This window comes from Chelonia mydas, chromosome 9 (assembly GCF_015237465.2).
Source record: "Chelonia mydas isolate rCheMyd1 chromosome 9, rCheMyd1.pri.v2, whole genome shotgun sequence".
Taxonomy (NCBI): domain Eukaryota; kingdom Metazoa; phylum Chordata; order Testudines; family Cheloniidae; genus Chelonia; species Chelonia mydas.
The window spans coordinates 87,932,683-87,960,648 of NC_057855.1; the positions used below are offsets into that span (position 1 = coordinate 87,932,683).

The window sequence follows — 27,966 nt, forward strand, 5'->3', positions numbered from 1 at the left end:
TAACACTGCCTACCTTGCTATTTGCTTTATATGAAAGCAACTTTAAAACTATGCAAATCTTAGCTAGAAGTTGTTAGAGGTAAGTTACTCCCTTCCCCTATTCTGTGAACTGTAACCCATTCACTTCCATTTCTTGTTATCAGCTTCCCTTGTTACCCAAGGGAAGTTTATTTGACAGCATTTCATCATTTAACATCAACAAGGAAGTTAAAGGGAAAGTAGAATCAATTTCCTGTGCAACCCCTCCCAGGACAGGCCTAGTTTACTGTATTCTGTCAGATGCTTTGTAAAATAAAGGAAAAAATTCTGAATTTACTTGAGTAGTACAAATAAAAGCATGTAATGTAATCCCACATCTGGTTAACAGTGAGTTCAGAGAAGTTTTATTACCAAGTTTAAAAACTGACATGTAATTGTTTTAGAATAAAGTGTGAGCACTGTATAGCTTTCTTTGTTCAACAATGATAGCGTAGTAGCTACCAAACTGGTTAATAGAGTAAGTAGGTGGAGCATTAGAATTCTGTCACTTTCAAAACTGACACCTTTTAACTTAGTGTTAGGTGAAGAGGAGAAGTCTTCAAGCTAGCACTACCTATTGTTAGATAAAACACATTTCATATCCTATAGTTGTAATAAAACTTTAGGATAAGGGAAGAGTATTTCTCTAAGTCAATAGTTCTTGAATTAGAGTCTCCAAAAATGTTGAAACAAAACACACAGAATGAGACAGAAGCCATTTGATACAAAATTAAAAACTGCAAATACAAATAAAAAGATTTACAATATTAATAAATCTTTCCAACGATGAGTCAGGTAGAGTTATTACTCTGGTCATTCCAGATCTTTCCACACGACAACATTCTTTCTGCATGCACAATCACTGTAATGCTGAGGATGAGTCTATGCATGCAGTCCCCGTTTATAAGTAGTAACAGCACATGTGCAGGTGATAGGGTGCACAAATGGAGGCCTCGTTGATATTCCTTTTAAAATGTGACCCAGAAATACTAACTTCTGGTTACAGAACCTGTTAGCGCTTACCACTGTGGCCATTTAAAGTTTCCCCACTGTTACTATAGATTTTCAATGCAGGGAAAAACTGATCTCAAATATGGTGTGGCAACTGATCATTTGAATAGCGTATCCTGGTCATGTCACGTGTCTCACAATCCAATGTTTATATTATAGTCCATAAAACTAATTGCATCTTAAAAAGTGGCCACTCAGCTGAGTAAAACATTCAGACCACTACTGTTGGACAATAAGTTAAATTAGAATTAGACACAAAGCATATGGAACATAGAAACATCCAGTTTGTGTGTTGAAAAGTCAGAAACTAACATCCTTCTTGACTTCCTGTTATCAAAAGCAAATGCATTAACACATTTTAGGAATTTTATATACAACAGCATTAAATATATCCTAAATCCAATTTAAATTACTGTGCTAGGAGAGAGCACAACATTTTAAACTGTTAGCTTTCTCTCTTCTTCGCAGGAAGTGTTCTACTCACTGTTCACATATGACCTTTTCATCAGATATATCTTCAAGCATTCTGACAACATGGGTTTAGGATAAAAGCCTAAGAACTGTAATAGAGTCTAGAAAACTATTGCCGCTAACAGGACTTTAGCATTCACTTGATTTATTTAGCGTAGCCACTGAACAAAATAAATTTGTACATTCAGTCACATTAAAAACAAAAGGAATTACAAAGCAGTCCATTTACTCTAAGTGCATTCCTTTGGGGGGTCACACCGTTTCTTTTGCTTCACTTATATGTCTTCATATGCCAGAGGCCATCATTTAAATAATGGATATTTTCAATGCCAATCCCTTTGTTGACTTTCTCACTGTGAAAGGAAAAATTAAATGTAAAAAGGTATAATTGTTCATTACCATATATTTCCAATTCAACCCAACTAACCTTTTGGGCTCATCTACATTAACGTAAATTAACTAACATGACTACAAACTGTAAAATACATGGAAAGCTGTAGAAAAGCCTCTTTATGTAAGTTGACTGAGACTTTATACCTTAGTTTTTAATTTAAACAGCATCTTTACAAAATAACAAAGTTCAAAGTACATAATAAAAAAAATAATCCCTGAAGTAGGAATCAAACTTTACTGCTCAGCTGCACCTCACATCACAACCAGAAATATCTGACAAAGCAGTATGAAACTAGAAAACAAACACCATCTACCAGAAAAAGACTGTCCAGTAATAAGAAACACCAATAAAAACAGTCAGACTGAAATGAAATTATAACATTTGTCATCGGGTGGACTTCCACTCACTCAACGAAATACATCATCTATCTGCCTGCTGATTCTCCTTTCTCATGCATAGAGCCCTGCAAATCCACAGGTATCCACTTTATATCTGAGGATAGCACTGTGGCTGCAGATACAAATTTTGTATCCAAGCAGGGCTCTGACGGTAAGAGCCAGGCAGGCAGCTGTGAGGAACCATGGCATGGGTCCTTCACCTGCCCTGGGTGGAAGGACGCTTGGGCCCCATGCACAGGGCAGGTGGAGGATCTGCCACAGCTGGCCACCTGGCTCCTACCCTAAGCCCCCTTCCGCCCCCCCCACCAACCCCCTCAGCCAAAGCTGGGAGAGCTGCACTGGCAGCTGTGGGGAGCCTGGGTCTCTACATCTGCCCTGGGGGGGGGGGGGGGGGGGGGGGGGGGGGCTGGGAGGCAGGGATACTGGGTAGGGGTGCAGGGCTCAGGTCCCCTGCCCAGGGCAGGTGGAGGGTCTGCCGCAGCTCCGCACAGCTGCCCACCCAGCTCTTATTGTGGCCAAGCTGCGGTTCTAAACCGACCCCCCAGCCGGAGCTGGGTCCAGGGAGCTTTGCTGGCAGCTGGCGGGAGCTTGGGTCCCTCCACCTGCCCTGCGCTGAGGGGCAGGGACACTGAGCTGGGGGACTGCTCTGGCCCCCCGCCCAGTGCAGGTTGAGGGTCCGTCACGGCTCCCCCCGAACCAACTCCAGCCGGGGAAGGGAGCAGCTTGGATCCGCAGCCCAGCCACTGTAAGAGCCAGATGGGCAGCTGTGGGGAGCCGCGGTGGACCCTCCACCTGCCTGTAGTGCGGGGGTAGGGGGGAGGAGGAGAGCAGCCCCTGGCTGTGTCCCCGACCCCAGGCTCCACACCCAGACGAGGGTAGGTGGTGGGTCCGCGACTCCACCCGGGCTCCCCACAGCTGCCCACGGCTCTCCCTGACCAGGCTCCCACAGGGAGGATGCCTCAGAGCCTCAGCCTGGCCCTCAGTGTAGAGCCCTGCAAACCTGCCGATATCCGCAGATAATTTTTGCGGATAGCAGATTGGATGCGGATACACATTTGTGTATTCACGCAGGGCTGTACTCATGCAAACTTCAATGGCATCGTAATTTTTTCTCCTGCTGGTAGGCTGTGCAGTCTCCTCCAAAGCTAATGTTCTTATAGTCTCATCAATGAAGCAGCAAGAGGTACTAATGACCTATGATCAGCCCTCTCCCTCTGGATAGTAGTTCTCTACCGATGTAACACTCCATTTTTAATGGCCTATATTTACTTATTTATTTCTTAATTTGGGGCCCCTGCTCAACGTGATCATGTACTGATCCAGATCCTTTCATCTCAGAGTGCTAGGGACATCACACAGAACTGAACCTCAGCCATCTTCATGACAGTGCAATGTACTACCACCACCAGGCCACTGCTAGATGTGTTTTAGGCATATTTTAACTCCAAGCCACATTTGTGCTTCCCTTCCACTCATTTATGGTAATTAACAACACAGGCTGTTTCTATACATTGGAATCCTTCAATTCAAATCATTTCCTAATGCCTGCTAAGATGACAAAAGTCATTCAAGCAGCAGGAATCTCCCAGTTGTCATCCTACCAATTTGTAATTGCACCCTTTTGACAGAACCCTCAGTTATTCAACCAACCCTTCTATTACTTGAGAAAACTTCACTGTCTTCAAAGTTCCATTACAAAAATTATGACCAATCCCCTGGCATACATCCTGGTAAAGTGTCAGATACTGAACACATTGCTGGAATCCAAAATTTGAGAGTTCTAATTCCAACTTTGCCACCAGCTCCGGTTGCAGGCAAGTCACTTAGTGGCTCAGTATCCCCATCTATAAAATGAGAATACCTACTTCCTTCATGAGAGTTGAGAATTGCAAAAAGTAACTGAAGTGCTCTGAAACCTGCAAAGTGCTTTAGAAGTGATATTCTTCTTCTCATAGCCTTTTGTTTCTAAATTATGCTTTTTGTGTGTATCCCCTTAATACAAACACCATGTGGAATGTAATTGCAGGAAAAGAACTGCAATCATTCTAGGTTTAAGAGCTGGAAGAAATGTTATATACGTCTGGATATATTTATTTATTTAAAAACAACAGCAACTGCCCCATTAATCTAATGACTAGCCCAATTGTAAGCAGCAATTTGACTTGTTACTTTATCAACCTTCTGTCATTTGTTTTCTGCAGCTTCAATCGAAGTGTTAGGTGAGCTCACAAAGTACATTAAAAAGCAGAAGATTATGAAACTATATATTGTAGTAACCTAGGCACTACATGGGTTCTCTGTATTCTCATTTTCCTTTGTCATTTGTTTTCTCCTCTCTATTCCCTTTTCCTTCTCCCCTTCTGTTTGCCTCTCTTTCAGAGTCAAGATATTCAGTGGTTAGACAGCAGGACTGGACATTTGGATACCTATGTTCTAGCCCACATCTACAATGACCTTGGGCAAGTTATTGCAGACCTGAGACAAGACTACATGTATCCACGCTTCCCTCTATGTCCTCATCTGTAAAATGTGGATAGTGCTACAATAATAATATTTATCTACTTCTCAGGGAGAGTTTCTGCTTATTTGATGTTTCACATATTTACAGTGCCATATGAAGAGCCTGAAGGTGTAGAAATTTCAAAAGCCTCTCACTGATTTTAGGAACCTACATATCATTTTCAAAAGTCACTTAGGCATGGTCTACACCTCAAATTTAGGTTGACCTAGCTACGTCTCTCAGGGGTGTGAAAAATTTCAAACCCTGAGAGACACAGTTAAGCCCACTTAATGCACAGTATAGATATCACTACGTCGATGGAAGAATTCTTAGCTGCAGCGCTACAACTGTGCCACTGTAGCACTTAAGTGTGGACAGTGCCTTAGATACTTAGAAGCCTGAGGGTTGGTCTACACTGAAAATTTACGTCATCATAGCTACATCTCTATGGGGTGTGAAAAATCCACACCCTAAAAGACATAGCTATGCCAACCTAACCCTCCAGTGGAGCCAGCACTTGGTCAACTAAAGAGTTCTTCCATTGACCTAGCTACCGCCTCTGATTGAGCTGGATTACCTATAGCAATGGGAGAACCCCTCCATGCTGTAGTGAGAGTGTCTACACTGAAGTGCTGCAGCGCTGTAGCATTTTAAGTGTAGACACGGCCTAAGCCAGTTAGGTGCTTTTGGGAAAAAAACAAAACAAACTTACATTAATAATAGGATATAAAGGTTTCCTCCTCCTTCCTTTTGCAGCTAAAGAAACATCCCTTTCTGTTAACAGAATATCAGGGTTGGAAAGGACCTCAGGAGGTCATCTAGTCCAACCCCCTGCTCAAAGCAGGACCAATCCCCAATTTTTGCCCCAAGATCCCTAAATGGCCCCCTCAAGGATTGAACTCACAACCCTGGCTTTAGCAAGCCAAAGCTCAAACCACTGAGCTATCCCTCCCCCAAACCATTCTCTTCTCTACTGCCTCCTCTAGTAGTTTTTCACTTCGCTTCTCTCCCATGAATGGGCCTCTAAGTTCCAGAAGAAACTTAGCCAAGCTATCTAACCTCAGCAAGCAGGAATTCTATGCATGGGAGATGGACTAGGGTTAGGACAAGAGAACAACATGAAGAAAAAGGGCAAGTGGCAGAGATAAAGACTGCCAGACTTCTAATCTCTACTGTCCTGGCAAACATGAAAAGTTCACGGCATCACTGTGATGGACTCAAGCCTCCTAAACCTCAAACTACAACTCTCTCGGGACATTGAGTCCCATCAGTTAGCAAGTATTTTATATACAGATAATTTTTGTTTGCTGTTTTATGTTCATAAAGGCCTCAAACAAAAGTAACAAGCTGACACTGTCCATATTTCAGAACATGATCCCTCTTCCCTTTCTCTCATGCAAAAAAATAATATAATGGTTTGCAGTTCTGCAGGGGGGAAAGACCTAAACAGATTTTTCTGTGCTTCTTAGAATGATTCAGCAGGAAACACGCCTGAATGAGTTCTGCACTTGGAAGGAACAGCAGTACAGCCACTCTGAGAAACTCTGGCTTAGGTCACTGTCTTCTAAATGTAATTAAGAATTATCACAAGGGGTAGGTTATACTGTATATCAGTTTTAAAAATGAGACTCACATGTCCTCAGCTGACATCTTCATGACTCCGACACACAGTGCATGTTGTTTTCCTTCTGCCATTATTGCCTACAACATACAGCTAAGGAATATGGGTTTGTTGTTTTTAAAAAAAGCACATTGCAGAAAAAAATAAAAGCAGCAGAACATTAGGAAACACCTTTTCAGAAGTATCATAGTCACTAGGATAACTGTTACCCTTTAACTACTCTCAAGAGCTTAGTTTTTAAAGATAACTGTAAGCACTAAAGCACTGTATTCTTGTACAATGTCTCACTGAACAAACACTGGGCAGAATATTAACAAACTAGTGCTCTAGATTTGTTAAGCAGAAAAAATATAGTCCGTTAAACTGCTGAGTCAATGTGGGAAGAAACACAGCCACAGTCTGTATGGCCTTTAAACAGCTGTGAAATAGAAAAAAACATGTAAAGTCAGTACTGTATTGCTGTTAGTTTAACTGCTTCCTTTGTACCTAATAGGGAAAGGTGATGGCCCTGCTCTCCTTAAAAGAATGATACACTGATTAAAGTTGTACATCTGGGATGTTGTTTTTAACTACTCGGAAGCCAAAATCCTGAGGAACGTAACCAATGACACAATTGAAACAATAAAGTTGTGACACAAACTGAGCCAAAGGGTATTCTGAACTTCACAAATAAGTTCCCACCTCAGACCTGACAAACTCATTACACTGAACATATTTTGCAGGGTATTATCCATAAATAGTAACATGTAAGGTATCTACAGAAAGCTCGTAACTTGTGAATATTAATAATCATTGTGAGATGTACGTACAGGTAATATTTAAGGCATAATGTATCTATATTGAAAGTACGCTTTATGGACTTGAAGTAAAAAAGGTCTTGAAGTCACTAGGATGTCTCGGTAACGTCCCACTTGGGCAAGGGTGGGGTTGTCATCCTGCCCTGTTTGGCCAGTCATGCAATTTTCAAGGCTCAATTGTTTAGCCTTGCGCATTACTGAGACTTTGAATAGGAAACCATCAGAGATAAAGAGACACAGTCAAAACCACTTAAAGGTGAAAAAAGAACATTACAACCGAAAGAGCTTCACCCTGGCTGTGACTAGAAACCAAAACCTGTTTTCAGTATAACTGTGTTGAGAAGTTTCAGAGTAACAGCCGTGTTAGTCTGTATTCGCAAAAAGAAAAGGAGTACTTGTGGCACCTTAGAGGCTAACAAATTGGTTAGTCTCTAAGGTGCCACAAGTACTCCTTTTCTTTTTGTGTTGAGAAGGACACACTGCTTCCAATCCATTCACTGACTGGGGTGCTTTCACAAAAAATTTGGATTCTGATATTGAGGAGCCACCACCCTGCTCTGCAACAGACTGAACTTGGAGGTGCGGGAATCTATTTTATTGAATAGGAAAGGTAACTATTTTAAGTATAAATAGAGATTTTCAATTTATATCGTAAGCACTTGTTTCCACACACTCTTGTTTCTAGTTAAATCATTATTCTTTCTTAGGAAGAAACAAAAGTAGGTTTATTTAAGCGCTCACCGGTGCTGTGTACTTTACATGAGTAAAACTAGTAAACTGGGGAATGCTGCACAGGATCTGAAAATTCTGTGAATAGCCAGTGTCAGGGGCTGGGTATCACAAGGGGATGTTTCAAAGGGATTCATGAGCTGGGGTGCACCTATTGTTAGCCTGCAGGCAAAGGAAGGGCTGACATAAGCCCAGAGGAGAGGGCATGAGCGAGTGAAGGGCTCGCGGTGTCAGGGAGTTGCCACCCAGCTACCAGACTCCCCCCTCGCTGGAGGCAGGGGGTAACAAAGTGACTCACAGTCCTGGGTACATCAAGAACCACCGGAGAAGTCAGATGTATGCTCTTTCATTACTAAGGGCACATCTTCACTAGCAACGTTAAAGCACTGCCGCAGCAGCATTTTAACGTGACTTGTGTAGTCGCAGCATAGCACTGGGAGAAAAAAACCCACCTCCACGAGGGGAACAGCTCCCAGCGCTGGGAGCGCGGCCACTGTCTACACTGACACTTTATAGCCCTGAAACTTGCAGGGTTCAGGGGGGTGTTTTTTCGCACCCGAGTGAGAAAGTTGCAGCGCTGTAAAGTGCCACTGTAGACAAGCCCTAAGGCTAACAATGACACATGCTAACTAACAGTAGCAGCACAGTAGAAGCATTTTAGATCACCCAGCTTCGATCTGCCGATTGTTCCAGTCTCAGTCAGTGGAGAGGCGAGACCAGAGATTGGAATGCTTGCCCCCTTCACACTCAATGGAGTCCATCACAGGCTCAGAGTAAAATCTTGTCTCCGATCAATTGCAAGGGTCCCTTTGACATCAGTAGGACCAATATTTCATCAATATACAGTTGAGCAAAGCTCTCAACAGATTTATTTTTATTTGCTTTTGTGTGGTGAATTACATCTCTCCTCCCCAGTCTCCTTTTATGCTAGTTTGGATGATTTAATGATAGTTATGCAATAAAATAATTATGTTTAGATTAACGAAACACCATCCTGACCCTCAATGAGCCCTTAAATAAGAACTACAGACAAAACTGTAATCATTAGTGACTATGCAGCAATACCAACATAAGTAAGAACTATGGAACAATCTTCACTCTGCAGAAGGATCTGAATGCCTCTGTCCCTTATCAGGCTATTAGAGGTAGGGCCCTTGAAAAGCTAGGATAATTCAGGACAGACTATGACTAACTTGTAAAATACAGTGATAGACAATTCACTCATCTTGTGGCACACATGAATATAACTGACCAAGAAGGATACAACAACTGTATCAACAGCAGCAGGGTAAAGTTTTGCTCCAGGAGAGGTCAGGCCAGGACACATTATATTCGCTCCACTGAGTACAAATTTAATGGCTCCTTTATCAACCTGCTGATGTGGTAAAATAAATGGATCTGGGGTGGCAGGGGGGGAGAAATGAAGAATTATGATTTACCACACTGTAGGAGGGATGACGACAGACATCAGTAATCCATGCCATTGGGTGGACTCAGTAATACACCTGCATGTTCTAAATCAGGTTAAAAAGGACAAAACAAGTTACAGGTATCACAAATTGAGTTTATTATGGTAGTAGATTTTTTGGGAGATTTATCATCACTCCATCAGTTATCTGGAGGTCATGCTGTTTGGCAACACCCTCTCCAAAGGATATGAGCACTGTCTCCACAGTTCTCATCCACTACTGATCCAAAGAAGATGACTAAGATAGTTGAACCTAAATCTCCCACGCATCTAGTAACAATTTCAGTAAGGGTTCTCACAATGACAACGTTATTGTTTTAAAGTATCCAAATCTCCAAATCTGTACGCCCCAAAACAAGTAAAGATGCAGTCCTTCGCCAGAAAGCTTTCAGTCTAGATGTGATGGGGCAGAAGTAGTGAGGATTACAGACACACAGAAAAGAGAAAGGGATCAGAACATACAAGTGTCAGGGAGAGAGAGAGAGAGAGAGAGAGAAGCTCTGCAAAACTACATTTACAATACTGACATCAGTTCTGGACGTCAGGTAATATTTTCAAAAACACCTATGTCACTCAGAAGCACAAGTCCCATTAATTTTCAGTGGGATATAGGAGCTGTCACAAACGTTATCCTTTGGTACCAGGATAATGTAAACAGGAAGAATTCAGAGAAGAGAAACAAAACAAAATCCAGAGGGATGGATTTTATCAAATATATGTTTTAGAGCGGAAGGGGGTGGGGTTGAGGAGCAAAATACATATTACAAGGACATTTACGTGATAACCACATACAATTATTAAAAAAAAAATAGAACCAAAAGAAATATTGGGTAGAACAGGGGGATATAACATGAGGAAATAGGATAAAACAACAATTTAGACTGAATGTCAGGGAAAAGTCTCCCAGAGGAACTGGGGGAAGCTTCGCACATTTAAGAACAAGATTTCACAAAGTATCACAAAAAATGCCGTAGGGCACAATCCCACATTCGCAGCAAAAAGAACTAAGTGACTTAGCTTTCTTCCACCTGCAGCTTACTGATTGGATCTATTTTGTTTTATCTATGACAGAGATATGCAAGTGGTAAGTTTTGTTTGATACAGTAATTACAGAAACCTATTTGAGTTCCATTCATCCCTTATTATGCCCAGCTCCCAAGAGACTTACATTTGTGAAGTAACCTTAGCGTTGGGTAAAATGTCCCTTCTCTTTGCCTGAAGAACAGTAACTCTCCATTTACTGTGAGGATTTCTATATGTTCATGACTGCAAGATAAAAGAGTTATTCTAAGAGCCAATTACTTTTTTGGGTTACTGCATCATACTATTCAGTTTCTCCTGCATCTCACCATTTGTTTGATGCAGAAACGGGACATTCAAGCAGTAACATTTTAGTCACAAGTTTCCTTACTAAGCTCATATACCTAGTTCCTCAACATTTCCCCCCTTAGCAGCAATACAAAAAAGAGGCACAGCCCTTCAGTCACTATCGGTCTGCTTTCTCTGTTTTTTTAATTTAACATTTGACAGTGAAGTTCACTACAAGTGCACTTTGTATAAAAAAAATTGAATTAGTCAAGTCAGACTTGGAAGGCAGATATGGTGAAAAAATGCTCTTCAGGTTTCCACCTCCTCATAATACACTCTTCTCAACCCCACTTACTTAACCATAAGCAAAAAAGATTTGAAGAAGATTTATATTTTATTTTGTCTGTGTGTGTTGAAAAAGATATATTCTGAGGGATAAAAATTCCCAGTAACACCAGCCATGCACCAGGTGATGGTTCAGTCATTCGAATGAGTTCTTACATAGCTTTCCAAAAGCATAGTGAACATGGATTCTTTTGAACTAGTCATAATTTATAAGCTCCTACATGCACTCTCATCTATGATACCCAAGAGAAAAAGTATTTCTCAAAAAAGACTTAATTTTGCTGGGACACAGAAAAGTATGTAATAAGCAAACATCAAGGCAATTTGGGACCGGAGGTTACAAGAAGAGAAACTTACCATCTTACTATTTTGACAGGATCTTTCTTTGGCATAATTTGGTTTAGCCATGGTTCAATACCAGGAAACTGATCTATCAGTTGGTTCTTAATGCCTTTAATAACTGATGTCTTCAGCTGGATGCAGTTGGATACGTTCTCCTTTTCATCAAACCTGCCAAGTCACAAAACAGACTTCACTGTCTGCAATATCCCAGTATGATCACTATTTTAAGTTTAAAAAAGTACATGTAATTTAGCTATCAAATGTCTGGCAGTACTGAAGTTGTACATCTTTCACAAAAGGTTACAATTTAATGCCCACAAAAACATTTTGTAACTTTAATCTAGGCAATATGCAACTCATTTGTTAAAGGAAATACATAATCAGATAATTGTAATACAACATAATTTACAACTTTTCAGTGGCAGTTAAATGGCATTTAGATGCCGAATACTTGCTTTCACAGCAAGTAAAGCCCAATATTCTCCCAGTTTGGGTCAGTCCCACTGAAGTCAACAATACTCTCCCCAGACAGAGGGGTCTTCCCTAAAGGCTGGATTCTGCTCCATCAAAGTTAATGGGAGTGTTTTCATTAACTTCTAGTTTTAGGGCTTGATTCTGCTTCCACTGAACAACTTGCATAATCAGAGCCTAAATTTTTCCCATTTGGTTCCATTAATACAAGTTGTTATGTGTTTCTGGCTTTATCTTAGCTTTGAGCGTGTACACGACAAAAGCATGTTCTCTCATTCCTTTGGTAGATGTATGTTACCAAGCTGATTGTTATTTCAGTACATAAAAAAATATATTTTAATAATTCTAAAACCTATTTATACAGCCTATTTAATATATTTATTTAGATCCAGAATACATGTGAAGGGAACAATTAAAAAAAAATGAATTATGTAGGTTATCCCAGATGTTACATGCTTTAACAATGCCACAGATCTACTTTATCACCAAACTATTTAGATATGAAGTTACAAACTGAATCTGCCACTTGAATGTATTCTCCGAAATCCACTAGATAGCCGTACAAAAACCTAGGAAAGAGCACTTACACTTAGGGACAGGCCTAACATCCGAAAGAAAGGTTAAGGGAGAAGAGTGCTAAGAACTGCATTATATCAGTGTTTGAGACACCTCTTATTTGTATCAGTTATTGAACATTTATTTACACTTTCAGAGACCTCAAGAAGCATCTAGTGAAGTCCAGTCCCCTGCATTAATGGCTGGCTTAAGTATTACCTAGACCTAAGTATTATCTTTAGGTATAATGTGAACCTATTAAAAATCTTGCCAGGCTAATTGTTTAATAACATTCATTTTGTGATTAGACACCACTAGAGAAGATCAGAAAGACAGCATTATAAAGAGAGCATCAAGCCTACAGCATTGAATGAAATGGTGAAATATCAGTGGGCATTTTATCCCCTGCGTTACTTAAAACGCACCCAACGAATAAAGACCAGCCAGGCCCAGGAGCTAAGCGATGGTAATACCGAGGTACCCACCCGTCTTCCTATGTACGGCTCCACCGCACAGCACGGGATCTCTACGACCGACGCCCTTCGTGTCACCGTTGGCTACCGCCAGGCGCTCTCAGCCCCACCGGGGTGCGCGGTGGCTGCGAGGGCGATGGGGCGGCCCTGTGGCGGTTGGGGGGAGAGGAAAGTGCCCACCCCGCCCCCAGGGGGGTGAACCCAAGCCTGGCGGCAGGGAACGTTCACGGGCTCCCAGGCGGGGGGGCTGCCCCGGAGCCAAGGCAGCCCAGCCCCTGCCCCTCTGTGCTGCCGGGTGGGTACCTCGGAAGACGGTGCCAGCGACCAGCAGCAGGGGGCGCCGCTACGCCCACGGAGGGGATCAGCGGGACCCCGCCCGCCAGCACGGGACCCCAGCTCCGCCGAGGAGGGCGGGGCCCGGCTCCGCGAGGGGCGCCCATTACCTCCCGCTGCGGCGGCAGCAGCAGCAGCCCCCCCACTTACTTTTTGAACATCTTGGGGACGCTGGGTGCCGGCCAGACGAGGCGGGCGGGTCCCTGGGGGGCCGGGCGGACGGAGGAGCTAGCGGTGGAACTGGCATCCACGGGCTCCGAGTCCTAGATGCTTCACACGAGGCCCCGGCTCTCCCGTCAGCCCCAGCCGGAAGCGGGCCCACTTTACGGCATGTCGCACCTCACCATAACAAAGGAAGCTCGACTGCCAGCCGGGGGCACTACAACTCCCGGCGGCCAATGCGCGGCACCGCCTCCTTGCGCATGCGTGCAAGGACTGGCTGCGGACGGTTTGCGCGGCTCTGCCCGCCCATTCCACCTTGCGGCTTTGACGGGGTGGGGTGAAGTGTCCCGCCCCCCCCCGCACACAAGCCCTCCTTGCCTTCGCTCAGGCACAGAGCCCAGCTAGGGGGCCCAGACAGCAAATGTGAGAAACCAGAACAAGGGGTGGGTGGTAACATGAGCTTATATAAGAAAAAGACCCAAAAATTGGGAGTGTCCCTATAAAATCAGGACATCTCATCGCCCTAAGCCCGACCCACCCTTCCCAAGCCACAGCGTCACCGCGGCCCCTCATTGCCCTCCTCCCCCCGTGTCTGGACACAGCACCCTGCCCTCAGTTATACATGCCTCCCCCACATCTCCGTCCTGGTCTTGTTTCCCAGCCCTCCTCGTTAACCCATACGCAGGCCTGCAGCCCCATGCACCGCTGAACCCTTGCACGCCTGCTGCCCCCCAGTGCAGCCTTTGTGAAATCATAGCCTATGGTTCTGCTCACCTTTACCCTGCCTCGCTGTACAACATCCTTAAAAGTCTTGCTAAGGATTTACTAACTGAACTGCTTGAACTGAGGTTGAGGTGGTTAGGTCAGCAGTGCAGACCGATTGTGAGAGATGGAAGAGTGCCAAGAAAGCCCACAACCTATGGAGATTGAAAAGTGTGTGGTTAATAACTCAAAGGCCCCAATGCTGTCCTCTAGCAAGCTCACCTAGCAGAGGAAAGGATAAATTGTGGGGGTAGGTGAAGAGGAAAGGAGGCCACGGCACCTCTCTGTGCTCCACACTGTTGTGCAGGGGATAGGCTGGGGCCAGGGCCTCTAGCGAGCATTATTCCATGCCCCCCTCAAAACTTTGGGAATACAGTAAATCATACTAATATGGAGAGGAAATTGGTAGTATCACTATACCATAACACAAAAAGCCCAAGCCCTCCATGCTTGTACTGAGATCCACAGTAGATTCAAAGACACTTGTGGCTTTGGAATGTCCCTGTGAAAGCTAATCACACCTCCCCATTCCCATGGGTTGATGCAGATGAAGCTCAATGAATTGTAACTCAGGCCTTGTCTACACTACAAAGTTTTGTCGGCAAAAGAGACAAGTGGTTTAATTAAAACCACTGTTGCATGTCCACATTAGCTCCTTGTGTTGGCAGAGTGCATCCACAACTAGCAGCCCTTGCATCAAGGCTGAGAGTAGCGACCCCCCCATGCAACTGGATGCAAAGGGTGCTTTGGAAAGGGTTTGCAATGCCTTCTGAGGCAGGTACAGCATCACATGATGCAGGTTTCTCAATCCCATTGTTCCAGAGGTATCCTAGTAGATTGTCAGCTGCTTTTTCAAGGGGGGTGGGGGGGGGAGAGACAGAGAGAGAAATGACCGACCTATCCTGAGGAATGGGGACACCCCCACACGTCAGCCTCGCCCTCCCCAGTTCTGCTTAGCACAGCAATCTCTCCCAAAGCAGCCCACTCTGCCTATGGTTCTGTGATTCCCTCGAGTTCTCCCAGCCTAAGCAGCATCCCAAGCAGCTCTGTGAGCTCTCTGTGCTGAGGAATGTCAAAGCAGCACAGCTGTTGTCTCCCTCCCAGCCCTGCACTCCCCACAGCAGGCAGCTGTGTTCCTCGGGCAGGGCAGAACAGGAGCATTCCAGATTAATACTTTACTCTTTGTTCCAGAAGCAGAGCAGCACACTAATCTGTCATACTTCCCAGTTCCCAGAGCTTTGAAACGGGAGGGGCGCATGCTTGCAGGGCAAGAGAGACCAAAACAGTGAGCAGAGCAGTTACAGCAGGCATTGTGGGATAGTGGTAGATGCCAGTTACATCAACAAAACAAACAGCTATGTCTACACTGATGCTTTGTCGCTTTAACTTTGCCGCAAAAAGCTTTAAAATTATGCCTCTCATTGAGGTGGTGTTGTTTTGCCACCAAAAGTAGCTTTGTAGTGTGTACACTTCCTGTTTTGTCAGCAAAAGGCAGCTTTTGCAGACAAAACTTTGCAGTGTAGACAAGGTCTCAGTTTTGTGACTCCACTGCCTGGAAACACCTTTCAAAATTAACTCAATAGGAACTAGTTTTCCCTGAATACCGATGAAATGACCTAACAGTTTCTCAGATAAACTGTTCTTGAGCAATGACATTCCAAAATACAATAACAAGTTTGAATTATTTTCAAAAAGTGAAAAACCTCTTCTCACTTCCATTTCTCTAAAACAGTCTGATTCACTTCAAATTGGGAAAATTTAAAACACAAATACTAATGAGACCACAGGTGAGAAATGTCACGCAGATTGGTTTTGAGAAAAATTTTATTGGAGAAGACCAATTCTGGTCTTATAAAAAGTAAATTACAACCATTACGTTGGAGCTGCAACAAGGGCTCCATAATCACAGCTATAAGAGGAGACTTGGGAGGGCGGACTTGTAGTTGGTACCACCCAGGCATGAAGGAAATCTCAGTTCATTTCCTGGCTCTCCTGATTTAATAGGTGATCATAGCCAAATCACTTAGGCCCAGATCCTCAAAAGTTATTTAGGTTCCTAACTTCCACTAATCTGGGCCTTAATCTCTTTGGGTGAAATCCTGGCTCCATTGAAGTCAATGTGAGTTTTGTCACCAACGTCAGGTCCACTGAGGATTTCACAATTCATCCCTTAGTCCCCCGTCTGTCAAGCAGGGATAATACTTCCATACCTCATGGCTGCTGCAAAGGTAAATTCATTACTTTTTGTGAGGTGCTCAGATAGTATAGTGATGGGGGACATAGAAGTATTGTGTTGTCATCACAGAAAAAAACAAAAAAGAGAATGAGATTCCAGAAAAGTGTCAGCAATTGTAAGATACGGATTGTTAAATAGAACCGGCATGGAGTTATGCTGTTTTAAATTACCAGAGTAGAAAGATGGAATCCTATGTAAATACAGCACACTCCCTGCATACTGCTGTAAAGGAAACACATGTCATCTATTCTGGTAGGAAATATCTGAACAGGCTTCGCACAAACAATTAAAAGCTGGAAGTGGATATGAAGGGCAGAAGAATGAATACCACATGGGGAAAAGAGCTATGGGAGGGGTGAATTCATTAACACCAGCATAACTAAGAAAACTTGGCAGCAATAATGGACATATGGTAACTAAGTGATGTAATCAGATGTCAGAAGCTGGACATTTATCTCTCATCTGTTAGCATCTACCAGCTACTTTAATCATAAATCTAAATTAAAACCAAGGGGGTCCACAAGATTTTGAGAACTTTTGTACATATAATGGAACCAAACAAGACACCAAGAGATGAGTTATAATTACCATACCCACTTGCATGAAATATGGGAATAGGAAACATCCTATTTAAAATTTGGATATTCCAGGAGAAAATGAAAAAATAAAGACATAACTAGTTTAAAATGTTTCATTAACCAAATCTGCAAATGAAGAGATTGTGTTTGCATGTGTGTAATGGGAATTCATTCAAGATTTGACAAAGGAGTGATCAGGAAGTGAAAATGTGCAAACTAAAATCAACAGCAATAACAAGATTGAGAGAGAATGTTAAGAAAGTGACTCATTTTGATTCTGTAGGTTTATATACTTTAAAGTAATAACATTTAAATGCATTATGACAACAGATGTGGGACCAGTTATAACTGAAGGTTACTACTAGAAGTCTCACAATGTAAACCAAAGTCCATATCCTTATGTCAAATACCAAACTACACTATTCTCCTTTTACAAACACTTATCAATGTGTATTTTGACAATGAATGCTATTTTATGTGTGAATCTAGAGCACGTGTACCAGTGAGGTTTCCCTTTCTGTAAATTTACCACAATGGGTTAATTCATCTCCCAAACTGTAAAATCCTTCCTTATATTGTGAACCACTGACCCGGTTTATAAAAACAACAAAATACATACAGAATTTTAGCAGACCAAATTCAAGGTCATGAAAGCCATAGCTGACAAAGTATTAGAGCAGGGTGAGAAAATTTAAAAATTTTATTAAAGCTAATGTTACATTTATACAGGTTGAGAAAAGTGTGTCTGTACATCCGGTTATAGTGCTTAGATTATCCACAAATACAAAGTTTGTTTAAAAACTCATAAGAAACATATAATACATAATCTGCAATAACCCAAATTTAGATTAAATTTAATGACAGTTTAAATCAGGGATTGGCAACCTTTGGCACACGGCCCATCAGGGAAATCCGCTGACGGGCCAGGACGGTTTGTTTACCTGCAGCGTCCGCAGGTTCAGCCGTTTGCAGCTCCCATTGGCCTCAGTTCACCGTTCCAGGCCAATGGGGGCTGCGGGAAGAGGCACAGGCCGAGGGATGTGCTGACCACTGCTTCCCGCAGCCCCCATTGGCCTGGAGCGGCGAACCGCAACCAGTGGGAGCTGCAAACTGCTGAACCTGCGGACGCTGCAGGTAAACAAATCGTCCCAGCCCATCAGCAGATTTCCCTGACGGGCCGCGTGCCAAAGGTTGCCGATCCTTAGTTTAGATATTAGAATCCAAATACTCGGGTACACCACTCATGAAAAGTTATACAGAGAGTTGGTTGTAGAAAGCAGATATAGGAATGAGTGTAGATTGTCCCTCAGTATTTGAGCATTTAGGATGGGTTGTCCCTTTAGTAGATATAATCCATCAGAGAAGTACCTCTGTTACTAAAGCAAGATAGTATGGAGCCTCCTGGTGCAAACAATCTGCATTTCTCCATCACATCTCCTTACCCAAAAAGACTGTCAGTATGGTTTTTATTTGCATGACAAAGCCAAGAGAGGACAAAGTGGAAAGTTTTATTGTACTTTCTACTTGCCAGTAAGTGCAATAATTAAAGGATTTAAATTTGCCACTAAACTGCATAGTCCATGCAATCACATTAAAATGGGAAAGACCTATTTGATCTAGTCCTTGTCCCTGCCAATATGGGATTATTCCCAAGGTACATTTATATTGTTTTCTTCAGTTTAAATAACTTAAGTGATAGGGTTTCCACTTCTTCCATTAACAGTCTGTTCTGAAGCCTCTTATCACCTGGACATTTTTCCTAATATTCAGCCTAAATTTTCCCTTTCTTAATTTCATCCCAATACTCCTAGTTGTCAGGGGACATCACCCTCAGTAATTCCTCTCCCTCCTTAGCGTTCATAATCTTCAAATATTGTAGAAAATGAATGGTTACATCCCACCTTCTCAGTTGTCACTTACCCTCCTTAGGCCATGTCTACACTACCACTTATGTCACTCAGGGGTGTGAAAACACACACCCTGAGAGACATAGTTTGACCAGCATAAGCAGTAGTGCACACAACGCAATGTCAGCGGGAGAAGCTCTAAGGTCTCTAGTGTAGACATAGCCTAAGTTGTATTTCACGGTGTTAGGGCCTGATTCTGGGAGGCATAAACCTTTAATTTTCCCTCATAAATCAGTCCTTCTAGCTCCTGGTCACTTTTATTGATTCCCCTCTGAACTCCTTCCATTTTGTCTATATTTTTGAAGTGCTAAAGTATTGTTCTCAATGTGGCTGCACAAGTCTAACTGATTGTAATTTAGTAAACGATTATATTGATGATGCACAAGAAGGAATAGAATCCAACCCATTCCCTACAAGCTGTATGGCTAACAGGAATAAAAGCAACAATGTTATTTTTGTCCCTGAAGTCAACAGGATACAACCTGGAACTCACACAGTGAGCATCTGACTCAATAGAGGTTCTATTTTTACATAGTCATTTTTCAGAGTAATACTGTGCCTTAAAATAGCATATAGTGATTATTTTTCAAATAAGACTCTCTCTGCAGCTCCAGTATTTGTTATACAACACACACACACACACACACCCCCCACACACCCCACTTGAAAAGATTAAGGCTGTTTACTTTAGAGAGGAGACAAATTAGAGGGGACAGGGCAAAGGTATACTAAATAATAATCTAGAGATGATAGGGTGAATCAAAGAGCTTGATCTTTCTCATAATAAAAGAACAGAGACATTCCGTGAACTCCAGAGTCAGCACTTAACACTGATAAAAAAAATTAGACACACAATTATCCTGTGCAACTCATTGCCACAATATATCATTGAAGCCAAAAGCATAGATATTTATATAGATATAATGAGAACATCCAGAGGTAAAATAGTACAGATTCTAAAAAACCCTAAAGTTTGGAAAAGATATAAATCATCATGCTTCAGGGCATAAGCCAACCGCTACATGAGAGGTATTAGGAAGAAACTTTCTCTGTGAGAAGGTTATTCCATAATTCTTCTAAAATATTTCATACACCTTCCTCTGAAGCATTTGGTAATAGCCACTATCAAAAACTGGATACTGGATTAAAAGGACCATGGGTCTCATCAAGTATAGCAATTCTTATGTTCCTCTGATGCTAGGGGTGAGATTTTGCTGTAAACTACACTAGACAAACTGAGACCTGAAGCTCTCATACAGGAAGTCTTCTATTTTACATTTTTAAGTAATTTCTTAAAATTAGCAGGTAGTTTAAATATTTTTTAAATTGATCACAAACCTATTGCACTGTAATAGGTCCACACTGATTATTTTTCCTTGTTACCTTTTAACATCTGACTACAGATTAATCACTTTGATACATGGATTGAAATGTTTTCTTTAGTACCACTATGAAAATGTTATTAACTATTGCTAGGGCCCTACCAAATTCCCAGCCATGAAAAATGCGTCACAGACCTTGAAATCTGGTCTCCTCCTGTCAAATCTGTTTTTTTTTTTGGGTGGGCTTTTACGCTATACTATGCAGATTTCACAGGGGAGACCAGTGTTTCTCAAATTGGGGGTCCTGACCCAAAAGGGATTTATTGGGGAGGTCACAAGTTTATTTTAGGGGGGACATGGTATTACCACCCTTACTTCTGCACTGCCTTCAGATCTGGGTGGCCAGAAAGCAGCGGCTGTTGTCCAGGTGCCCTGCTCTGAAGGCGGCGCCCCGCCAGCAGCAGCAGAGAAGTAAGGGTGGCAATACCATACCATGACATCCTTACTTCTGCATTGCTGCTGGGGGTGGTGGCTCTGCCTTCAGAGCTGGGCTCCCAGCCAGCAGCCGCCGCCGCTCTCCAGCTCTGAAGGCAGCTGCCACCAGCAGCAGAACAGAAGTAAGGGTAGCAGTACATAACCGCCCCACAACTCCTTTTTGGGTCAGGGCCCCTACAATTACAACACTGTGAAATTTCAGATTTAAATAGCCCAAATCATTAAATTTACTGTTTTAAAAATCCTATGACCACAAAATTGACCAAAATGAACCATGAATTTGGTAGGGCCCTAGCTATTGCACAACAGAGCTTTTATTATGCTTTCAGAAGCATTGCTTGTTTGTTACTTGCAGCCTTAACACTGCTTTCCTAGGTGTTATTCCACTCTTTCAAAAAAATAGTCCTTCAAAAAGAAACCGGAAGTAATTATTAACCTTATTCAACACAGAATATTTTTAAACAAACAAAATCTTAAAATTAACCGGAACAAAAGCTATCCTTCCCCACCCTCTAAATCCCAAACAAGGCCCTATCTTTTGCAGGGTGGAAAAAGGTCCGACTCTTGAAGACTGAACCCTGGGGCTGGTCAGGGAGTCTGTCACCGGAGGAGATCCTGGTGCCACAGGTGAGGACAGGGAAAGAGACATCCCTGAAGGTGGAGGAGGAACGGAACAACAGTGGCTTCACATGAAGATCCCAGCTGCCGGAAGGGGGAATGGGTTCTGGTGAAGACAGTTATGTTTTATATCGCTGATTAGGACCAAATTATATTTAGTCTGCTGATGGTTGTGATAATGGATGTACAATCACCACCATGGTGATTAGCACAGTAAAAGCCATAGATTAGATAGTTAAAATAGATTAGAGAAAGTATCCATCAATCTTTTTCTAGTCTGACTAGACATAAGTGCTTTGGTTCTTTATATAGCTAACAGAAAAGGAAAAAGGACATATGGGCTCCAATCCTGCTCTTGTTGAAGCCAATGGCAGTTTTGCCATATACTTCACTGAGAACAGGATTGAACCCAGAGTGTATGGAAACTGTGAGGTTGTTTTCCCAGGCAAAGTGAACTGGCCAACCTTGATACTGTACATTTAACTAGGGCCTAATGCTTAATGAAATTATAGCTGTAGTACAGAGGGTAAAATGGTACCTGCATAAATAGCAACATTTATTCAAGCAGTAAAATAAATATACACAAGGAAAATGATAAATGTACAAAATACAAAGAGATGAAAGAACTCCAACATTATATAAATACTCAAGTGTATAAGTAATTTTAAAAGCAATTATCTTTCATTTAAAAAAATAATCAGGTGCCTCATTTTATCTTTAGCACAAATAGTCTTGTTATTCTCTCACTGGACTATGAACAAGAGGGAAAATTTGTCACAATGACAAACTATTCCAAGAGGATTTTCTTGAGCTCTTTGGAAGACATATTAATTTTCTGTAATACAGCTACACCTTAGTAATCATAGGCTGGCTAGACACGGTAACCCTTTTTAGAGGACTACAGTTAAGAAACTACTATATTCACACAATATACAGACAGTATTAAGAATATAAGGCCAAATGTTGCCTTCAGTAACACTGGAGTAAACCTGGAGTAATTTCAGCGTAGCCAAATAAGTCAGTGGTTTTACACCAGTATAACTGAGGGCATAATTTGGCCCCAGGGTTCACATAGAGGTTTTTTTCAATGGGAAGCTAGCATCTCCCTTCTTGAACTCTTTCGGTCTCACTGGGTCCCACGGCAGGACATCACTATCTATTTTCCAATTCCCCCAGGTTCTCTTCCACACATGACTGTCTTTGGAGGCATATCTGCAAACAAAGACTTCAAGGCTACTTGAGTTTTTGCATGATCTGAATTTGTTTGCATAGAGCCTCTTTGAATAAACCTCGAAGCATTTAAACCGAAGTTTTGTAATACAACTGTCCATCATTCTTAATCTCACCAAGACTTACACAGAAGCCTGTTTCTTAGGTTGCATAATACCTTTATTAGTAGCAAAATTTCTATGCAGAGGACCTCATGCAAGCTGCTTTGCATGCTCAACTTCCAGTGAAATCACCTTTCAGCATCAGGTTCTAAATATACAGCATTTAAAATCCTTGAATAATTTAAGGAGAAATGAGCAAGTGGACAGTGAAAAAACAAACTGATAAAGACTAGCTAAACTAACTAGGCTAAAAAATTAAGTGATAATAAAAGCAACACTGTTATATTTTATCTTTCTTATTACACTACAGACGCTCCTCAACCTACGCAATCATTCCGTTTCGGAAAGCCTTGCATAACCCCAATTTTACATAAGACGGAAACATATATTGTGCCAGCATAAAAAAACCAAACAATTACAACAAAAAATATTGCATGTACCTTAATCCTATTGTTATCCTGGCACACTGAAGGCTGCATTTTGGTGGTGGATGACAATGGGCTTAATTTGTAAATGAGGAAAAAGAGGAGGAGATAGGCATTACATCATCAGAGTCGTCAGAGGGGGTTTTGGAGGTGGAAGGCTGTGGAGATGTGGACGTTGCAGACCTCTCAACCTTCCTTACAAACTTATCGAGAGATGACTGGATAGTGGCCTTTTTCTTCTCTTCATACATCTGTCTATAACAGGCCAGCGTTTCGTCAATGCCTCTGTTAACTTTCAAGAATCTTGAGGAATTGGGGTCCATCTTCTCAAATCTTGCCATTGCAGAGTTAATCTCACGAAATGCAAGTGCCATCTCCTTGGTATTGAAGTGTCGTGGCTCTTCTACTTCTTCAACTTCATCCTCAGCTTCAGTCTGCTCTTTTACTTTTGCTGCTTCTAATTCCATGAGATCCTCATTTGATAATTCAGCTCCATGGGATTCGATAAGCTCATCCACATCACCAATATCAACCTCCAGCTCAAGCTGCTTGGCAAGCTTCACAATTTCATCTGCCACCTCCTCATATGTTTCGTCTTTTTCAAAACCTTTAAAGCTGCGTACGAACTGTGGGCACGCTTTCTTCCATACGGCATTCAAACAAACTTGGGTAACCTCTGCCCAGGCCTTAGCAATGTTTATGATGGCTTGGTAAATGTTATACGATTTCCAAAAATCACGTAAAGTCTTGCCAGTCTCTCTGCCAGTTGCTTCTACTGCCTGTGCAAATGTTCTTCGTAGATAATAGGCTTTAAAATTAGCAATGACCCCCTTATCCATGGGCTGTAGGAGTGACGTCGTGTTAGGAGGCAGAAACACGACTTTTACATTCGGGTGAAAGTCGTCTAAATTTGCAGGATGTCCAGGAGCATTATCGACGATAAGCATAATCTTGAATGGGATGTCGTTTTCTCTGCAGAATTTTTCCACTTCAGGGATAAACAAATTTATAAACCAGTCTTTGAAAAGTGCCATTGTGATCCAAGCCTTTCGATTTGAACGGAAATGAACTGGAAGGGTAGCCTTGCTAATGCCTTTAAATGCACAGGGATTTTCTGAATGATAAACAAGCAACGGTTTCAATTTGCAATCTCCAGCTGCATTACCCCCAAGCAAAAGTGTTAGCCTATCTTTCGAAGCCTTAAACCCTGGCATCATCTTTTCCTCTTTTGAAATGTTTGTTCTGTCCGGCATTTTTTTCCAAAACAATCCAGTTTCGTCGACGTTAAAGATTTGCTGGGCTGTATAACCATATTCTTCTATAAGTTTTCGTAACACTTCGGGATACTTTTCAGCTGCTTTTGTATCCGCACTAGCAACCTCACCACTCACTTTTACATTGTGAAAATTTGCACGTTGTTTAAATCTATTAAACCACCCATGACTAGCCACAAACTTTGCGTTAGGATCACTGTATTTTCCCTTTACGTCTTCAAAAATACTTTTAGCCTTCGCTTGAATAATCATTAGACTAAGCGGCACACGTTTTTGAATCTGATCTTCCATCCACATTGTTAATAACTTTTCCATTTCATAGATAGCACCAGAACGCTGCTTCGTTATGACTGTTGATTTTAAAAGAGCAGACCCTTTCATATGCTCTTTTATGCGTGCACTATCATTCAAAATACTTTTCACTGTTGAGGTAGCCAAATCGAGTTCACGAGCAATTGATGACAGGCTTTGTCCGCCTTCATACTTTTTCACTATTTTCATTTTCTGCTCTAAATCAATCTTCTTTCGCTTACGAACTGGTCTTGCACTCTTGCTATCACTTGGTCGCTTTCCAGGCATGATTTGAATGAAATAATAGGGTGAAACAACAGAAATACAGTATCACTGAAATAACACAAGACTGAGAGGCTGTGAGAGCACAAAGCCTTCCCTTGTGGGAGATGCTACTGCTGTATTCCTCTGCACACCGCACTACAGACGCTCCCCAACTTACACAATTGTTCCGTTCTGGAAAGCCTTGCGTAACTTGAATTTTGCATGAGTCAGAAACGTATACACATTACGCAAAAAAAAACAAAAAACAACCTCCTATTTCTAGCTTAAGGAACTTTTTCCGTAAGTGCAGATTTGCATAAATTGGGTCTTGCGTAACCCAGGGAGCGTCTGTACAGTACTTTGCATTTCCATACACTATGCAATATTTTCGCAACTCAAAAATTTTATTTATGCCTTATGGAACTTTTTGCGTAAGGTCGAATTTGCGCAAGTCGGGTCTTGCATAACCCAGGGAGCATCTGTATTAGTAACCATGCAATTACACACTTATTCTATTATGCATCCACTCAAAAGCAAGTTCAAAATATCTTGAATCTAGAGAAAACACTCCTGAGTTATTTTTCCATCCATCATTGCAATTAGGTTTTAGGACTCAGGAGTTTTTTTTTCTATTATTCAGACCAAACAAATTTTTTCCAGCAAAACTCAGTAAAATTACTTCTGTCTCTGCGAACCATACTTTCCGTCAAAACAAGTTAGCATAACTTTTTCTATCATAACATAGCTGCCAACAGTCTCTTTTTGAGGACCTCTTCTGCCCAAAAAAAGCAGGTGTGACCTCCTGTGAGTAGTCCTTTGACACTGTCTGCAGCAACAGGGTCTGACAGCTTGTTTTGTTACTTTCACAAATATATCTCAGTCCTCAGTGACTCACAACAGTACACTCAGTGGATTATTTTTTTCTTCTGATGAAAACACACCAGTACCACAAAAGGCTGTTAAGAAAGCGATCTAATTATCTCCATCCTGATGCCAATGGTTCTGACTCTTAAACTATAAAAAAGCCAAAAACTTATTTTGATTAAAGTTTGCTAAATTTTGATCTAATGCAAATTTTCACAAGAGTTATAATTTTCTCAAAAATAACCCACCTGATGTTTGCAGAATTAGCTGTGGGGGGAAAATCCTCCTTTTCCACTCTAAGCCAACCACTGACTAAAGTCTGAAATTGGAGAACAAGATCAAAGATACCATCATTTAAATAAGTCTAGCCCAACTTTCTAATTCAATTCTTGTTTGCATATTACTCTTTGCCATTGTGTGAGTGAGTGGTACCTAGTGGTTAAAGAACAAAACCAGGATTTCTAAAATCTGGAATCTTTCGAGCACTACCACAGCTTTGGGCAAGTCGCTGCACTTCAGCTGTTTCAGTCCCCCCGTTTGTCAAATACGTACCTGCTTCTCCAAGGGCTGGTAACGCCTAGTTAATATTGGGAGAACATCCTCACATGGAAGGCACTAGAAAAGTGCAAGAGTTCCAGAATACTTCCCCAGCTGTAAAGCAGGTAGCTTACAGTATGTCTGCATAGGCATAAGGCCAGGGTGACAATGCAGCTACGTTATCTTGACTGTGAGTTTTTGCAGTACATGCACTGCATGGGGGAGCAGCCAAGCATACCTGGGTGTCTGCCCCACAACCGTTCAGGGTCCGGGCCAGTCATTTCTGCGAAACCACAAGAGGGGCAGGCAGGAAGACAACACGATCTGCAGCCTGAGGGACACAAAGCAGCTGAAGGTGTGTGCAGGGGCCAGGTTCTGGGCCTGCACTGTGCAGGACAGAGGCCAGACTAGGTGGTCGCTTCTAGCCTTAACGTCTGCGGTCTCAGCGCGCAGGAGGACACGCCCTACGCAGCCAGACACGTCCGCGGGAACGGCTTAGAGCCAGGGCACAGACGTCCGGCGGCCGAGAGGGGATTCCACCCAGCTGCCCCCGGATCACCGAGGGAGGCAGGGCCGTGAGACTACGGGCACCCCCCCCGGCGCACACAGCCCAGGGGAGGCAGGCCCGGAGCGGCCCGGCCGCAGGGCGGGAGCGGGCAGCCGCGAGCTCAGTGGGCGGGGAGCGGCCCCCTCCCCCCGGGCCGGCTCTGTCCGCGCCCGCAGGGAGGGCAGCGGCTAAGGGGGAGGAAGCAGTCCCAGGGAGCAGCACCAGGGGGCAGCCCCGCCGCCTGAGCGAGCGTGGGAGAAGCCGGGCCCCAGCCGCCCCCTCCCCGAGCTGGACAAGCGGGAGTGGCCCAGGCACCACGCGGGCCTGCACGTACTTCTCTCGACAGGGCAGAGGTACGGGAGCCGACAAGGATCAAACCAAGCCTATCCCAGGGCTGAGGTGGGCGGGCGTTACCCAGGCACGGGACCCTACAGGGAACCAGCCCAACCCCTCCCCCTGCTCCCGCCACGCGGAGTCGTGCTGTAGCCACGCCTCCTGGCGTACGACGTATCCCACGCTCCGGAGCGCGAGGGGGATAACGAACCATCCCGTCACCCGGCGCGAGCAGCCGGCACCATGATCACTTCCGGTAGGTCAGAGGGTAGCGGAAGGGGTAGTAGAAGGTGTCAGGTTAAGACAGACGGCGAGTGGGGAGAAGTCCCCGCAGGGAGGCTGTTCCCCCGCCCCATACTTCGGTCTGTCGGTGTCGAGAGACCCTCTCCTCCTCCGGCCTCCACCGCTCTGGGGCCTTCGGCAGAGTTTCCGGGCGGGTGTCTCCCAGAATGCCTGGCGGCCGGATGTGCCGCCATCTTTAGGCTCCCTCTCTCCCTTGTATTGACAATAACAAGCCCCGATCCGTCCCGTCCCCCCCTCCCGGGAGAGAGCGAAGGAGGCAGAGAGGGGGGAGGAGGGAGAGCGGGGGGAGCTAAAGCGAGAGGAGAGGAAAAGGAGAGAGGGGTGGAGGCTGAGGAGAAGAAGAGGAAGGAAGGAAACGGGGAAGGGAGGAGGTGGAGAAAGGGGTCTATAGACAAGAGGGAGCGAGAGAGACTCACCTACCCACCCTTTTATTTCCTCTTGAAGGAAGCGGGTAGGAGCAAAAGAAGGAGAGAGACTCCAGTG

The 27,966-nt window shown here is 43.2% G+C and overlaps 3 protein-coding genes across 10 annotated transcripts in view; 1 reads left to right on the forward strand and 2 right to left on the reverse strand.

The window, feature by feature from the left end:
- Positions 1-722: 722 nt before the first annotated feature.
- On the reverse strand, positions 723-27,532 carry MCTS1 (MCTS1 re-initiation and release factor). 4 transcript variants are annotated; one of them, XM_037908239.1, is made up of 7 exons: positions 27,392-27,532; positions 26,012-26,082; positions 11,418-11,570; positions 10,576-10,673; positions 9,204-9,337; positions 6,426-6,493; positions 723-1,853 (listed from the first exon to the last, which is right to left on the reverse strand). In XM_037908239.1, the coding sequence occupies exons 1-7, from the start codon at positions 27,392-27,394 to the stop codon at positions 1,772-1,774; spliced, it is 609 nt and encodes a 202-aa protein (XP_037764167.1). In that variant the 5' UTR covers positions 27,395-27,532; the 3' UTR covers positions 723-1,771. The 4 variants fall into 4 exon arrangements, with proteins under 4 accessions (XP_037764167.1, XP_043378807.1, XP_037764166.1 ...); XM_043522872.1 differs by having other exon boundaries at positions 27,359-27,489; XM_037908238.2 differs by having other exon boundaries at positions 27,182-27,394.
- LOC119567020 (tigger transposable element-derived protein 1-like) lies at positions 9,245-27,111 on the reverse strand. 5 transcript variants are annotated; one of them, XR_005226671.2, is made up of 4 exons: positions 23,086-25,897; positions 11,418-11,570; positions 10,576-10,673; positions 9,245-9,453 (listed from the first exon to the last, which is right to left on the reverse strand). XR_005226671.2 is itself a non-coding variant. In XM_043522871.1 (2 exons), the coding sequence occupies exon 2, from the start codon at positions 24,843-24,845 to the stop codon at positions 23,148-23,150; it is 1,698 nt and encodes a 565-aa protein (XP_043378806.1). In that variant the 5' UTR covers positions 24,846-24,911; positions 26,012-27,111; the 3' UTR covers positions 21,844-23,147. The 5 variants fall into 5 exon arrangements, 2 of the variants coding, with proteins under 2 accessions (XP_043378806.1, XP_037764161.1); XR_005226673.2 differs by lacking the exons at positions 9,245-9,453; positions 10,576-10,673; positions 11,418-11,570 and adding an exon at positions 15,965-16,378; XR_005226672.2 differs by lacking the exons at positions 9,245-9,453; positions 10,576-10,673; positions 11,418-11,570 and adding an exon at positions 20,879-21,420.
- CUL4B (cullin 4B) overlaps positions 27,299-27,966 on the forward strand; it is a 31,612-nt gene continuing 30,944 nt past the window's right edge. The window contains exon 1 of the mRNA XM_007060126.4: positions 27,299-27,436. Within this exon, the coding sequence (XP_007060188.2) occupies positions 27,424-27,436 (13 nt within the window). The 5' untranslated portion in view covers positions 27,299-27,423. The remainder of the gene's footprint in view (positions 27,437-27,966) is intronic.

What these genes read in the sequence shown, in the direction of transcription:
- LOC119567020 (XM_037908233.1), bottom strand. Translation starts at nt 24,923, where the DNA reads ATGCCTGGAAAGCGACCAAGTGATAGCAAGAGTGCAAGACCAGTTCGT.
- MCTS1 (XM_037908238.2), bottom strand. Translation starts at nt 27,394, where the DNA reads ATGGTTCGTTATCCCCCTCGCGCTCCGGAGCGTGGGATACGTCGTACG. An exon ending in GCTAAGGTTACTTCACAAAT is followed by an intron (nt 9,338 to 10,575) that starts GTAAGTCTCTTG and finishes CTGCCACCCCAG; the next exon opens with ATCCATTTATTTTACCACAT. An exon ending in CTGCTGTTGATACAGTTGTT is followed by an intron (nt 6,494 to 9,203) that starts GTATCCTTCTTG and finishes TGTATGTTGTAG; the next exon opens with GCAATAATGGCAGAAGGAAA.